Source organism: Mytilus galloprovincialis, chromosome 2, assembly GCF_965363235.1.
Source record: "Mytilus galloprovincialis chromosome 2, xbMytGall1.hap1.1, whole genome shotgun sequence".
Taxonomy (NCBI): domain Eukaryota; kingdom Metazoa; phylum Mollusca; class Bivalvia; order Mytilida; family Mytilidae; genus Mytilus; species Mytilus galloprovincialis.
Window position 1 is genome coordinate 79,119,600 of NC_134839.1, and position 16,253 is coordinate 79,135,852.

At 30.9% G+C, this 16,253-nt stretch overlaps 1 protein-coding gene across 2 annotated transcripts; it reads left to right on the forward strand.

Annotated features, from left to right (window-relative positions):
• Positions 1-3,289: 3,289 nt before the first annotated feature.
• LOC143064488 (metallophosphoesterase MPPED2-like) lies at positions 3,290-15,998 on the forward strand. 2 transcript variants are annotated; one of them, XM_076237344.1, is made up of 7 exons: positions 3,290-3,403; positions 5,310-5,385; positions 6,546-6,824; positions 7,332-7,557; positions 8,563-8,678; positions 9,078-9,188; positions 15,552-15,998. In XM_076237344.1, the coding sequence occupies exons 2-7, from the start codon at positions 5,328-5,330 to the stop codon at positions 15,791-15,793; spliced, it is 1,032 nt and encodes a 343-aa protein (XP_076093459.1). In that variant the 5' UTR covers positions 3,290-3,403; positions 5,310-5,327; the 3' UTR covers positions 15,794-15,998. The 2 variants fall into 2 exon arrangements, with proteins under 2 accessions (XP_076093459.1, XP_076093460.1); XM_076237345.1 differs by lacking the exon at positions 3,290-3,403 and adding an exon at positions 3,751-3,769.
• Positions 15,999-16,253: the final 255 nt, after the last annotated feature.

The window sequence follows — 16,253 nt, forward strand, 5'->3', positions numbered from 1 at the left end:
TTTGCGGGCTCCTATCTAACCCCTTGGCTCCCAATCAACCCCTTGTCTTAATCTGGGCATACAGGTTACACCGCAACAAACTATAGAAAATAGATGAAAGGACTTAAATGATCAAATCGATACAGAGCAAATTAATCAAGTAACAAAAACACCAAAGAAAGAACTGATCTGCGAGTATAATCCAAGCCATTAACAACTAATAAAAACACATAAATCTAAGACAAAAAGTTCATTTTATTTATTTCAGAATGGAATACTTCTACCAATATTCATCTTATGTCGGTGATTTCTCACCGTGCCGGGTATGAAATGGAGATGTAAACAGTTTAAATGTACTTGTACGAAGCACAGCAGTACGTGTTTCGTTAAAAATTGTCAATTATGTTTTTCAATCACATTTAATCAAGTAATGTACATTTTTTCATACTTAATACTACACCGACAGAGCTTTTTCTGATATTATCGGAACTTTATGGCAAACAAGAAAAAATGGATTGACGAGTTAAGTGGTACTGCATATTACACTTATAAATACAAATTAAAAAAAAATAATCGTTCGTTAAAATAGACATGATGAATTTTTTTCTAATTCGAATTTGTGATCGTTCATACATTTAAATTCCACACTTTAAAATTAATTTTCATATTAATTTCACTTACACACATATATATATATATATATATATATAAAGAAGATGTGGTATGATTGCCAATGATAAAAATCTCAACTAGAGACCAAAATGACACAGAAAATAACAACTGTACGTCATCGTACGGCCTTCAACAGTGAGCAAAACCTATACCGCATAGTCAGCTATAAAAAGTCCCAAAATGACAATGTAAAACAGTTCAAACGAGAAAACTAATGGCCTAATTTATGAACAAAAAATGAACGAATAACAAATACGTAACACATAAACAAACGGCAACCACTTAATAACAGGCTCCTGACTTGAGACAGGCACATACATACAGAATGTTGCGGGGTCCCAACCCTCCGCTAACATTACACAGTGGTATAACAGTACAACATGAGAACGAACTTCAAAAATCAGTTGAAAAAGGCTTAACTCATCAGATGGATAAAAAACAAGTGAACGTGGATAGGTACTTGTACATCCCAACTACAAAAAAAAAACACTAAGTAAAGATCAGCTGACAGCTAGTTCAAAGCCACTAATAACTAATGAAAAAATCGTGTTTCTAAGACTAAATTATCAATCCGTACACATTCAATATCCAATGGATTTAGTATAAGACGCTTACTAAATAAATAATTTAAACTGTTGTCCAGGTTAACATTTTGTTCCGTCAATGTTTGAAGACTATATGGTGTCCTCTCGATATCGTTTGTTTAATTTTATAGATGATTTATTGTATTATTGACGGTATATTTCTAAGTAGCTGGACTCTACAGGGGATAATTATCGTGAACAATGATAAATGACGTCTACTTAGAGTTACAAAACGTAACAGTTATATAGTAAAACAATAACCTTTTTGTACTAATTTTTCAAATCAGTCCAAAACATTGCTGATATCAACCTATGATTTTTAAAACTTTCTTAAAATTCTTTTAAAATTAATTGATCGGCACTAATTTTTGAATGCATCCAATACATTGCAAATATAAATCTATGATGTAACTTCAGAAAATTCTGGCAAAAATTGTACATTTGAGAGTGCTCACAATGCAATTTTAATATAATTAATGTTTCCAAGAGGCATAACTCTTTAAAAAATAAATGATCGGCACTGATTTTCGAAAAACCCCTAACCATTACTAAAACATGTTAAAAACTTTGATGATTTTTTTATAAAAAATCCGAAAGAATTGTAAACGTGAGACCGGACGGATAAACACACAGACTGACGGACGGAAGGACGAACGCCCGATATTTCCATTGACCCTGCAATGCGTTACGCGGTGTACAAAAATATATAAATGTACGATTTGCCTTTTACGCCCACCAAATTTGGTCAAAAAGCTTTTTTTTTCATCTTTAGTCAATTAGTTAATTGTGTTACTTTAATTTTTCACTCTCGCCTTCAAACAAACTGTCAATATTTTGCGACTCATAAAATTTTCTGCCGTACCAATATAAATTTGGGTGCTACGCCTCTGTATTTAGGTGCAATACATATGTTTTAATCTGTATCTAAACCATGACAAATGTAACCAAAACCATGACGAATGTTTAACTGAACCATGTCAATCGTGTAACCAAACCATACCAATTAGGATATTTTGGTTATCCTGCATTAATTTCTTAAAAATAACAATTTCAATTTAGATAGTTTGACTTACAATATAGATTGAGTCATTTAATTTGCTTTTTATTTGCTCACTTTAAAAGAACTGAGGCAATCGTTTTGGGAAGTAACATAACTTATCCATGACCAACTTAACCAAACTCCAAACTATTACAAATCACTGTACTAAACACTCCTCGATACATCATATCAGAGACATATAAAACATGTATTATATGTCTCTGATCATATTAAGTACTAGACCTTACTACCCGTGTTAGCATGACCCTTATCGTAAAAATCCAGTGATCACAATACGCATGAATCTGTGTTTAAAATAAATTATTACCTAATAAAGAGTATTTTACTGTTTTATTAATATTATTTCTATATAATTTGCTATTGTTCTGCCATTTTTTGTTCCATGGTCTATTGCACAGGAAATTACCGTTCTATTGCACCTGTGTTCAGTCTATTGCACTGATCTGTTATGACCTCTTATTCATATTGGGTCTTTTAAACTTTCTTGTTTTTATTGTTTTGAAGAATATTTAATATGTTGACTTTATATAATGATTTCTTGTCATTTAAATTACTCTGACATCGCCAAATAAGTAAAAAAAAAAACTTTAAACATTTCTACATCTTATGGTATTTATTTGAAATAAATCAGTCATGTAGTAACTTGGACATATTTTTTTGAAAAATATTGATTTAAGTTGAAATGATAATTTATTTTTTTTTAGTGGGAAATCACTTTTGTCCCGCACTGTAAGTACAATGATGACACTGATTATGCTGTTTTTACACGTGTTGAAGTAGTATCAGGTTCTTTTGGAAGTGATATAAATTCGACTTCCCATTTTATTTTTTTTAAATTAATTCAATCTTTAATAATTTATTCTATATTATGCGTGTTTAATATGCTTGTCTAACTACATGTGTGTATTGAATGCAATGAAAGAGCGACAACTCCAACAATTCTAATGACACAAATGAACACTTTATTCTAGTACAGGGAATCTAGGTTCTCTAACTGTTTAATGCAGGCTAATAAGTCATGTTCAGTTATGAACTTTTCGCTATTGAATCAAAACAAAAATAGAGATGATGATCATGTTTCTTTTTAAATGAAAATTCACTCAAAATAGTAAGTCAGGTTTTATTTTTTTTTAAATGCTTTGTTTTCAAGAAATTAAACATAACTGGACATGGTTTTTTTTCTCTCATAAAGCTGTTTATGAACATTATTAAATGCTAAGAACTTTAAAAAATGTTCTTCTGTTTTTCACACTCACTTGTTTGTAATACATTTTTAATTTGATTCTCATCTAAAAAGATATCGTTTATTCAATTATTAAATTATATTAATAAATATAGTTAATATTGAAAGAAAAATATTCTAAACCTGACCAGGATAGTTTCTACGGATTTGGACGGGACGTAGCATAAATAAATCGGCATTGAACTTTTTGTTCAAAGTCGAAATTTTGACATTTCAAATCTTAAAATCTCTGTGAGTAATCATTTTTTTTTCACTTATTGCAATAATTTCCGGGTATATTCACATTGTATTCCTGATCATATGACATTAAGTTATAAAACTAGAGGCAGGTACATGTGTAACAGTGAATTTGGTCAGGTAGTAAAATTTTGTCCTCCAGACTTTTTTTCCTAGTTAATCAAGTCCATGTCCATGATTTTACTAGTAATATAAGTCCTAGGACAAATGTTCCAAGGAAAATAAGTCCATAGCTAGTAAATTATGTCTGGCACTTGTTTTCCTAGGAAAAATTGTCCCAAGACTTGTTTTTCTTATAGTTTTATTAAATCATAAAATATATTTAAAATAGATGAAAAAAATGTTAGATAAGATTATTTTTTTCCAATTAAAATGAAGGACATTTCCTTTATAACCTAATTAAAACATGAATATTGAGTTCCCATTGCTTATAACATTTTCCTTTTATCATGTTTATAATAAAAGACAGGGACATTTTTACCTAGGAATACTAATGACATAGACATGATTTCCTAGGAAAATTAGTCTGGAGACATGAATTTTATTTAAAAAAATGATACATACAACTCTTTAACAATATTAAAACATATTACATTTATATTCACCTTTTAAAATTAAGGGCATAGACATTTTAACCTAGAACTATTAATGACATGGACATGATTTCCTAGGAAAATTAGTCTGGGGACATGAATTTTATCAAAAATATAACTATACAATTCTTAAACATTATTAAAACATAACATTTAAATTTCCATGGTTTAAATGTAATTGAATTTATTATATGATTTTAAAGGACATGATTACCTAGGAAAATTAGTCTGGGGACATATATTACTAACATCGGAATAAATATACTAGTAAATTCTGTAACCATGGACTTTTTATACTAGTAATGTTTGTCCGCCCAGACATATTTTACCAGGACAAATTTATCACTTACACATGTAGCCTACGAACGCCAATCATGCTTTAAGATATTGATTTTATATTTGGTTAATTTTATCATGACAAGTTTCAGATCAAGTTCGAAATTTGTTCGGGTTTGATGATTTTGTGCAGAGTTATGGTCCTTTGACTTATAAAATTCACTAAAATAATCAGTTTTCCACACTTTTTTTTTGTCATACTTTAAGATATTGATTAGATAGTTGGTATATAGTTTCATCATGACAAGTTACAGTTCAAGTTTGAATTTGGGTCCAGTGACTCCAGTCTGACGATTTTGGACAGAGTTTTGGTCCTTGGACTTAATAAAATATCAGTTTTCATAACTTTTTTTTGTCATGCTTGAAGATTTTGACTTTATATTTGTTATAAATATAGATTACACAATGTCAAGTTATAGATCAAGTAAGATTTTTTTCCCAATACAATGAAATTTCAACCGGTTATATATATATATGACTCAGACGTTCTTATAAATATAATTATTTTCTGTGACTGTATCTTGCATTAGTTTGTAGGATCCTTTTATTCAGTAAATAAATGTATAATGACATTAATTATGATTGATTCATTTTTATATTTGTAGGTTGAAAACAATGCAACTATGTTTAATTCATTAAAGAATATGATGTTTGGAAATGAGAAATCAGAAGAGTCTGCAGGTTGTTTTTTTTTACAAATAAATGCATACAATTATAACACACTTCAAAGTAACAATTTGATTGTCTTTCTACCTACATGTACATACTATACTGTAATGAATCATATTCTGCTTTCGTTTTATTAAAGGCCGTAGAAATCTGGTATGCAATGTTGTGCATTAATTTGATTTCACATAATGTCAAAGTGCAAATAATAAATAAAGAAAAGATAAGGTATTTGTTTATTCCCCTCAGCTAGCAAGGAAAGGAGGATTTTAATGTACCCTTGTCCTTCCTACTGTCAATCTCTTAGTCTTTCTGTCCTTCTTTACATCCACTTCCATTTTCACTCCCACACTCTAGACTACATTAAGTTTATCCCATCTAAATTTTATGAAACTTATACACAATGCTAGGACAAAATGTAAAAACCTAAAACTAGTAAATGCTGTAAATTATGGCAGTCAGTCAATTAATGTTCTAAAGTCATGCCCCTTTCTAACTTTGTCAATAGCTAGAGTGCAGAAGTCAACAAATTTTGACAAAACAATTTTTAAAATGAATAGTAAGTTTAGATTTTAGAATTTATCATTCAACTAAATGATATCAACTTTATCTTTAATTTATATCTTTCCTGACATGCTTATTATTTTTTTCCATTGAAAAGACAATTATGCACACTTTAAACAAATGTTGAAGTCCTCAATTGTTCAATATTTTAAAGGAGAAGGTCCAATAAAGGCTGATTTTGGCCTGAAATTGAGGATGAAAACCGCTTCATGTCCTACAAACATTTCCTGTTTTGTGATTAAAGTCTTTAATGCAGGCTTGAAATAAGGTAACAATATATCTGGTCTGCAGGTAGACCTACATATATTCTCTGAAATTTATTTAAGTTTTGGTGTAAAGATTACATAAAATGCATTCAAAACTTTAAAAATTGAAGTTATCTTCCTTTATCCAGAATTTAAGTTGAATCAACTACAACCAATGCTTCAAATTTATGTAATGCAATATTTGATTTTACTTCCCACTGATTAAAGCAATCTTTAGTGATTCTTTACCAAGGAGTGCTTACAAACACTTTGATTGATGGTGAGACATACCATTTCTCTTACCATGCTTACTGGCATAGCTTGCAGTTTCTGTTATATAACACTTTTTAATGTGTCTATTTTTAGATGGACCTGTAATCATCCAGGTGGATTCCATGTCCAAAAATGCAAACAAATTGTGGGACAAGATGAAAGTCAAACAAAATCAAAAGAAAGTTAAACATATGGATCCAAAGACACCAATCACAGAAGATAAAATCCGCTTTGTTTGTATATCAGATACACATTCTAAAATTGAGTATTGTCCCAAAGATTTTGTCCCTGATGGGGATGTTCTCTTGCATGCTGGTGACATCACCAATGTTGGTCGACCAAAAGAAATAAAGCAGTTTAATGATTATTTAGGTATTGTATGAAAATAAAGTATTATGATAGAGTGTTTAGCAAACTACTCAATGGTCTATCCAATCTAACATTTTAATGACAAATTTATTTTGACAGGATTGCTTCCCTTAGAACATGTGGTAGATACTTAGTCAGCCATAAGCAGTTGATCTAGGAAAGTGCTCCTTAAGCTCAGTTGGATAACATGCTGCTATGTAGCACAGAGGTCCAGGGTTGAGTCCTTGTGGAGACGACCAATTTTGTAATGAAATTCATGCTCTCAAGTTACAATGAAAAGAATGAGTAAATAGCCCACGGCCCACACCATTTAACACTTAGAAAACTCAATACTGTATAACTATGCTATAAATGGCCCCTAAATGAGAAGTGCAAATCAATTCAAAAGAGAAATTTATTACAACTATGTTCTTATATATATATATATTTTAAATTGTTTCAAAGATGGATGAATACAGCTTAAGAGGAATTGTGTAAATTGGATGATCCTTAACTTATTTTTCATTTCAGCTACACTTCCACATAAGCATAAAGTTCTAATAGCAGGCAACCATGATTTAACTTTTGATGACTCAATGGAGGAGAAACTTAACAGATGGCATATAAAAAAAGAAAAAGTGAAAAAATTTCTAGAGGAAAATGGAGTGAATAAGGTTAAGGAACTGCTGACTAACTGTGTATACTTAGAGGATTCTATGGTAACATTGTATGGTATCAACATTTATGGATCCCCTTGGTTAGTAAAAGGATTTGAGTTCTCCTTGAAATAACTTCTTTGACATATCCTTTCTTTATGCCATAACTAGGTGCCTGCTGTCTGTTGTCATGGCTTGTTGTCTATTAACTTTTTTAAAGATCATCTCCTCTGAAACTACTGGGCTAAATTAAACCAAACTAATCAACAATCATCATTGAAGTATCTAGTTTAAAATGTATGTCAAAGGATTCCGCCTGCCCAATATGTTGTCTAGACTAAAATACACATGAAATAGGGATAAATATTATCTAGTCCATGCATTGTTAATGGTTTAAGACTTTTTGTAATTTGGATATACATAGATTTTAGAAGGTTATAAAGCAAATATGAGAATTTGGGTCAAATCAGTGAACATAGATTTGACAGCTAGTGCCCCTTTAATGATGATTTTTACATTTTTTTTTTGTTGCTTTTTGTCTATTATCTTCAAAAGGATAATAGATACATAGAAACTTTAAAACTTTAAAAAGAAAAATTATCAGTAAGACAAGAGCTACAAAAAGTCAATATTGCAGAAATCTTCAGGAATTTTTTGCCCCGAAATGAAGATTTTTATTTGTGCATTTTTGTCTTTTTGTTTTGTTTTGAAATTATGATAGAAAGAGAGAATTTCAGAGAGCAATTATGATGGTATAAGTTATATGACCTATATAGTCTGTTATTTTCTTATATTTCCCCTGTTTACATTTTACGAACATCAACCCCATACTGCTAGCTAGGACTGTTTTGAATTTACAGTTAGACTAGGCCTTAGGGTCATAACAAACTTTGTACACGATTATCATACTCAGACTCAGAACTTCACTAATCAAAGTAGAATTTTAGTGACCAATAAAAGGTTTGGACTTCATGTTTTGAGCACAATTTTTTGTACTTTAAGTACTGAACGTAGGCACTGAGCGAGTTGTATATATGTCTTATGGTTAAAATGTTAAGAATATTGTTTATTTATTTCTTATGGAAATCGTGCATTTTTTGTTGTAGGCAGCCATGGTTTGGTGACTGGGGTTTTAATTTAGAAAGAGGGGAAGAAATGTTAGAGAAATGGAACTGGATTCCTGAGAGAACAGATATACTGATAACACATGGTCCTCCTGTTGGTAAGATAGTTGTGTTAGGCTAGAACTTTTAAATTTCTTTAAACTGAATGAAAAACTTAAAACCACCGTATAGCAGGTTATTTTTGTGGATGTAAAATTTGGCGATTTTCATTGAATAAGCTATATGAAATATTTTGGTGGTTATCATTTTGGCATATTTAATACTTTTATCTTTACCTTTGCATGGGCCGTTTTAAATTGGCGGATTTATTTTGGCGATTATTTTCTATCTGTGAAAATAAGCAAAAATTTGCACCCATCGAAAAATAACCCCCTATACTGTATTAGTAAAACAATTTAGCAAATGTTCAAGAGGAAACTTTATAACATTAAAAAACAAATACATTATAATTAAATGCATGACCTTTATATGAATAATTACAAAGTGGTATGTTTCAGGGTATGGAGATTTATGTTTTGATGGCTGTAGAGCTGGATGTGTAGAGTTACTAAATACCATACAGAAAAGAGTAAAACCACTGTATCATATATCTGGACATATACATGAAGGTAATTTACACAAAATTTAAGAAAACTGTTAGAAAGCAGATGCAATTATATTTTTCGTCCCCTACTGACTTTTCAATGAGGACTTTAGGTTTACACTCCATTCATCTGTCTGTATGTCCATCCATCAGTCTGGCAAATCAGTTTTCCACACTTTTTTCTGTATGCTTCTAGATATTGATATTTGGTATATAGTTTTACCTTGACCAGTTACTGATCAAATTAAAATTTTGTTCCAGTCTGAAGATTTTGTGCAGAGTTATGGTCCTCAGACTTTGAAAATTCATGCAAATAATCTTTTTTATACCCTAGCTTGCTATAGCAGATGGGGCATGAACTCATGCTCTTGTCTATCTGTATGTACGTCCCAAAATCAGTTTCCATTCTCAAAATTTACTTTTATACGACCGCAAAAATTTTAATTTTTCGTCGTATATTGCTATCAGGTTGGCGTCGTCGTCGTCCGTATACTTTTAGTTTTCGTACTCTAACTTTAGTAAAAGTGAATAGAAATCTATGAAATCAGGTTTATAACCACAAAAGGAAGGTTGGGATTGATTTTGGCAGTTTTTGTCCCAACATTTTAGGAATTAGGGGCCAAAAAGGGCCCAAATAAGCATTTTCTTGGTTTTTGCACTATAACTTTAGTTTAAGTAAATAGAAATCTATGAAATTTTGACACAAGGTTTATGACCACAAAAGGAAGGTTGGGATTGATTTTGGGAGTTTTGGTCCCAACAGTTTAGGAATAAGGGCCCAAAGGGTCCAAAATTGAACTTTGTTTGATTTCATCAAAAATTGAATAATTGGGGTTCTTTGATATGCCGGATCTAACTGTGTATGTAGATTCTTAATTTTTGGTCCCGTTTTCCAATTGGTCTACATTAAGGTCCAAAGGGTCCAAAATTAAACTTAGTTTGATTTTAACAAAAATTGAATCCTTGGGGTTCTTTGATATGCTGAATCTAAAAATGTACTTAGATTTTTGATTATTGGCCCAGTTTTCAAGTTGGTCCAAATCGGGGTCCAAAATTAAACTTTGTTTGATTTCATCAAAAATTGAATAATTGGGGTTCTTTGATATGCCAAATCTTACTGTGTATGTAGATTCTTAATTTTTAGTCCCGTTTTCTAATTGGTTTACATTAAATACCAAAGGGTCCAAAATTAAACTAAGTTTGATTTTAACAAAAATTGAATTCTTTGGCTTTTTTGATATGCTGAATTTAATCATGTACTTAGATTTTTGATTATGGGCCCAGTTTTCAAGTTGGTTCAAATCAGGATCCAAAATTATTATATTAAGTATTGTGCAATAGCAAGAAATTTTCAATTGCACAGTATTGCACAATAGCAAGAAATCTTCATTTGCACAGTATTGTGCAATAGCAAATATTTTCAATTGCACAGTATTGCGCAATAGCAAGAAATATCTAATTGCACAATATTGTGCAATAGCAAGAAATTTTCAATTGATTGGAGTTATCTTTCTTTGTCCAGAATAGTAGTTGAATCGATTCAACTTAAATCATTGTTTTATACAATATACAATGTATATTCACTTTTACTACCAACTGATAAATTAAAACAATCTTTACCATTCAGTGATAACAAGCACTTTTTGTTACATTTTAATATTTTATGATGTATTTAAATGAGTAGTTATTGTTGCAAACTCCATTAGAAATTTGAATTGAGATCAGTTTTGAAAAAAGGGAAAGGGGAATTTGAAAAAAAAAATGGGGGGGAGGGGGGGGGTTAAATTTTTCTCATTTCAGATTTCATAAATAAAAAGAAAATTTCTTCAAACATTTTTGTGAGAGGATTAATATTCAACAGCATAGTGATTGCTCAAAGGCAAACACATTATTTTAAGTTCATTAGACCACATTCATTTTGTGTCCAAAACCTATGCTGTGTCAACTATTTAATCACAATCAAAATTTAGAGCTGAATCCAGCTTGAATGTTGTGTCCATACTTGCCCAAACCGTTCAGGGTTCAATCTCTGTGGTCGTATAAAGCTGTGCCCTGCGGAGCATCTGGTTTTTTTTATAATTCTTTATTTTGTTTTTCTTCATCTCATACAATTTATATATGCATTTTTTTCTATAAAGAAGAATACAATACATGTTTATTCATTTTGACCTGTCAGTGTCAGTGCTTATATTAACATACCCCTTCCTATACAAAATAAACCCCAAAAAACAAAACACAAAAAAACAAAAACAAAACAAAAAACAAAACAAAATCAAACAAAAACAAAAACAAACAAAAACAAAAAAAAAAGAACAAAACAAAACAAAAAGTACAAAAAATCAATCAAACAAAAAATAAATAAATAAAATAAAATAAATATAAAATATTTACTTGGCCTAAAACTTAAATAATGATTATTACCACAAAAAATCAGATCAAGTTTGAATGTTTGTGGTATCATGTTTACCTTTCTAAAGTAATGCCCCTTTTCAAATGGAAAAATGGTAAATTTTTTGTTTCTAAGTTTGCCTCAAACAAATTTTATGAATCTTATACACAATGTCTATAACCACAACATACGGATGAAGTTTAAATTTTTAAGGCGTCACTTTTACCATTTTAAAAGCAAGAGATATTTAGGCCATAGTTGTTTTTTTATTTGTTTTGCGTCCGCGTGCGGGTAGGTTTTCAGCCAATTTGTGTCAAAAACAAACACAAACTTTTTTTTGTTCGTCAGTAAAAAATCCGTATTTTCCGTGTTTTTCCAGCCGTGTTTTTGTGTATTCTTATACTCAAATCTATTTAGCGCTTTAAATAACAAGTACGCTCCTTATTTAAAGCGTTTAAGCGATCTTGACTTCGATACATGTGACAGCAGAAATGGCCAGTATAAATGTGCCGGCGAGCGAGATCGTTTGTGTTTCACTTTTCAAAGATAAAAGGATCGTTCTGGCTCCATATGCCTTTCCGCTCGCCGGCACAGAAACTTTTTCTCAGATCCTAGAGAGCCTTTACGTAGCCAGCATAAGAGACACGTTAAATACAAGATTCAATGAACCTATCACCATAGGGGATAAAACTCTGATAAAATGTTATGTTTCATCTAACTCTAACGGGGAAAAAATTGAAATGAATAAATCTCTCAAGGCTATAGATGCTGTTAAAATGTTTGGTGCATATGTAAGCTTTGAGCTGACTGACAAATTTTGTGAAAAAAGTATAATACTTGCTTGAAGCAAGAGTTAACTCCCATTTGCACAGTTATCTTATTTTATAATTGAAATAAATTTTTATACTTTTTTAAATGAAAAATAGTAGTTTTTGCAAATATTTCTAATAAATTTCTTTAAATGATATCTACTGTCTGATAAGATAGGATAAATTAGTATGTACATTTTTAATTCCACAAGATATTAAGATATAAAACATAATTTCATTAGTTTATTTTCTGAAAAAAAAGTATGCAGAACAAAATATTAATATATTGCCAAAAAGTTTACATAAAGTATTCCAATTATAGGAAGATAACTCTGAAAATGGGAGATAATTCATGCTTAAAGCATTATTGATTTGATACAGGGAATTATTGATTATACATAGGTTTTAATACAACATGACACATCTCAGATCAAAACATGTCTCTTCTCAAAGGCCAGTATAAATGGGAAATGTTTGAAATACCAAGGCCATTTCTCAGAATATAGTCATATCAAGTTTGTACATTGCTAAATTTCCTGTTTGTCATGTTTGCTCTTTCACTTAGATATGACAGTATTAATCTAAAGTCACTGTTAATCAGTCCAGAACTTAAGCAGACTCTTGTGTTATTTTCTTTGTGTGTGTTTTTTTTCCTTGCTGTCTGGTAGGTTTTCTCAGAATCAGTTGACGCAAAACAAAGAAAAAAACAGACACGGCCTTAGGTTCAGTCTGTGGTTATTGTTTTGTTAGATATTAATAACTTTGTCAAACCTCCATGGAATTTTATGAAGTTTGGACAGAAGCTTGTAAAGACCAAAATACAGTATGAAGAGCAACATTTTGAAATAACATATTTCAATTTTTCTTGATCTTTCATTTTTCTATATTCTACTGATAAATGGACTGTTTTAACAGTTAACATTCAGATTCTGTCTGAGGTAAAAGTTATTCAGTCGTTTATAACTTTGTCAAACGCTTCATGGAATTTTAAGAAATTTGAAATGATGCTAAAATCAGCTTGATAATGTTAACCCTTACCATGCGGTGACCGTCATATGACGGGCGTACCCAATTAACCGTTATTTGGCTCCAATGGCGTTCCATACTTTTAGAAGTCCACTTTATGATACTTATTTTAAAAGTTATGGATGTTCCATCACCCTGAGGCTATCCATATTCATGTTTCTCATGTATAAGTAGCATTTCGAGCACAAATACGGACTTGGAAAATTGAAATTGGCTAAAACTCGGTTTTCTGGAGGAGTGGGCTTCACATCTGTATCTTACACAGGAAGTTCAGAGGCATAAAACTTGCAAAAATAGTGCAAACCCACGGCCATATAACTACTGATCGTTATTATTATTGAAATACGCATAGGAAACAACCACTTCCGGTTTTGGGTCCATTTGAAGTCAAAAATCGGCAAAAATCGTGAAATTCAGTATTTTTGGTCCAAATGACCTTCTGTAGACTGCTGAACCAAGATCAGATTCACTCCGACCTAACAACTGCTGAGGTCAATTCGTTAACTAAGGTCCACTCTACATGCAGGCTACAGCTGGATACCTTTACCAGCATCCCTGGATCTTCTTGGTCAAGAGAAAGAACGAAAAATAGGCAAAATTGACGCTTTTTGCACCTGATGACCTACTTTGGGGCAAATTCCCGCCCACCCCACCCTGTGATCACCTATATTAGATTTAAAGGAATCAATATGCTACAGCAACAGGGCTAAGCTCATTTGCATATAATTTGCATATTTTTGCAAATAAACGAAAATTAGACATTTTCTGAAAACAATTCAGCATGGTAAGGGTTAAAAAGAACAGCATCCAGAGCAAAATTTCAGAAATATTTATTTTCATTTTTCTGTAATAATGATAAATGAACTTGGTTAAGTTCACAATTAACTCATAGATATATTCTGAGGTTAAAGTTTGTTACACACCAAATACTTTGTCAAACTTAAAAATTTTATGAAAAGTTTTTTTTAGGCGGGTTGTCTCCCTGAGCAGTGCTAACAGTATTTCTAGTTGATCATATACATTCATTCAAGGAAGTTCGCTGCTCAATTTCAAATTAAATAACTTTCCATAACACTAGTATATATTGATAGGGGGATTAATTGAGGAATCAAAAAAGCGAAAAAAATATAGGGGTAAATGTGCTTACTTTCGAGATATTAGCCATTGGAATTTTGGCGTGAAAATGTTTTCTCTTGATTTTTCATAGCTTTATCATTGACCAGTTAAAGTTCTCAAAAACTATTAAAAAATAAATAAGATATTGTAAGACTTTTACAAATGGCTTATAATTATACATGTAAAAGATTTATATAAAGAAAAATGGGGGTCCATGGGCCAATTTTTTTAAGACATTCAAATGGATAAAACCAGAGAATTTCAAAAATCTGACAAAAATTCCATAACATGACAAGCAAACATCCTTAAGGATGCACTCCTGTAATTTGATTATAGAGAATGCAATTTCTAATATGAACTCCTTAAACAACTAAAACTGTGCCACTTTTACTGTTAAGTTTGGTCAAAAATTATATTTTAGAATGGATATTCATATGCACTTTTGTTTTTTTCAAAGGTCAAAATATAGGACTCGGCAGCATATTTTCATCTTTTATATGCCTCAAACTTATAAGAGTTTAATCTTGTACTTAAATTCTATACTACCTCTTCCTTCACTTTGGGTCTACTTCAGAATTCAATTTAGCCGCAATGAATATGTATTTATCCTAGTAACATTCCCAGGTTTTGTCTCTACAAGATGATACATAGAGATCATAGCTGAGAATTAGTAGGTAAACTATACAAAATATCAATGAATATTATATATCTCCCTAAAAGAGGCGTGGTTTGTAAACAGTTGTATTTACAAAGTGCAACCTTCAAGCATATGGTAGATCTTAAACATGTTAAAGGGTGATTGAAGTAGCATGCACTCATGACAAAGCTCCTTATTCGCCATGGCATTGTTAGTTTGTTTCCATTTATGAGTTTGAATATCCAATTGGTATCTTTCATATCCAACTAGAGATTGAGCCTTAGAATTTTTAGTATGAATCATGTTATTTTACAAATGAAATTTACTGCAAGTAATATCTAGATCATGAAAATGAATAAGATTCAAGAATTTATTTTGTATTATATAGAATTATTCCAATTTTCGTTATAGGATATGGTGTGACCTCAGATGGATTTACCACATTCATCAATGCCTCCACTTGTACTTTACGTTATAAACCTGACAATCCACCAATAGTATTTGACTTTCCCATTCCTGAAGGTCATTCTAAACAGGAAGTTATAGATTTAACTGTTACACAGTTTGGCACACAAGATAACAAAACAAACAGGACAGATTCAGATGATGATTTAGTGGAATTTAAAGAGGATCCTGTAAAAGATAGTGCTTAGTTCAACCTAGTTATCTTATTTTTAGAAGAAATATACAGTTCATGTTAAATTGAAGGGAAAAGGATTTAAAGGAAATTAAAAACAAAATAACATTCAAGTTTAGGAAGCAAAAATATGGTTTCTTTGTTTTGAAATATGATAAGAATATGTCTAAACTGTCTGATAGCAGCAGCATGCAAAAGTGTTAATTAAAGCTGGTTGGCCATGAACTAGAATTGGTTTTAATAAGTAGAACCAAAGTTTGTAGGAACAAAAGTGAAAGTTATAAGGTTTCTTATTCTTATCCATTCATTTGATGTTAAGCATGTTCAATGGTTTCCTAAATGAATCAGATTACTTAAATGTTTTGATGTGAAAAAAGTAAAATAATGAAATTGATTTTCTAGATTGTAATTATGCTTCTGCCATCATACATAGACAATAATCTCGTTCACAAAAAATGTCACACAATGAATCCAGC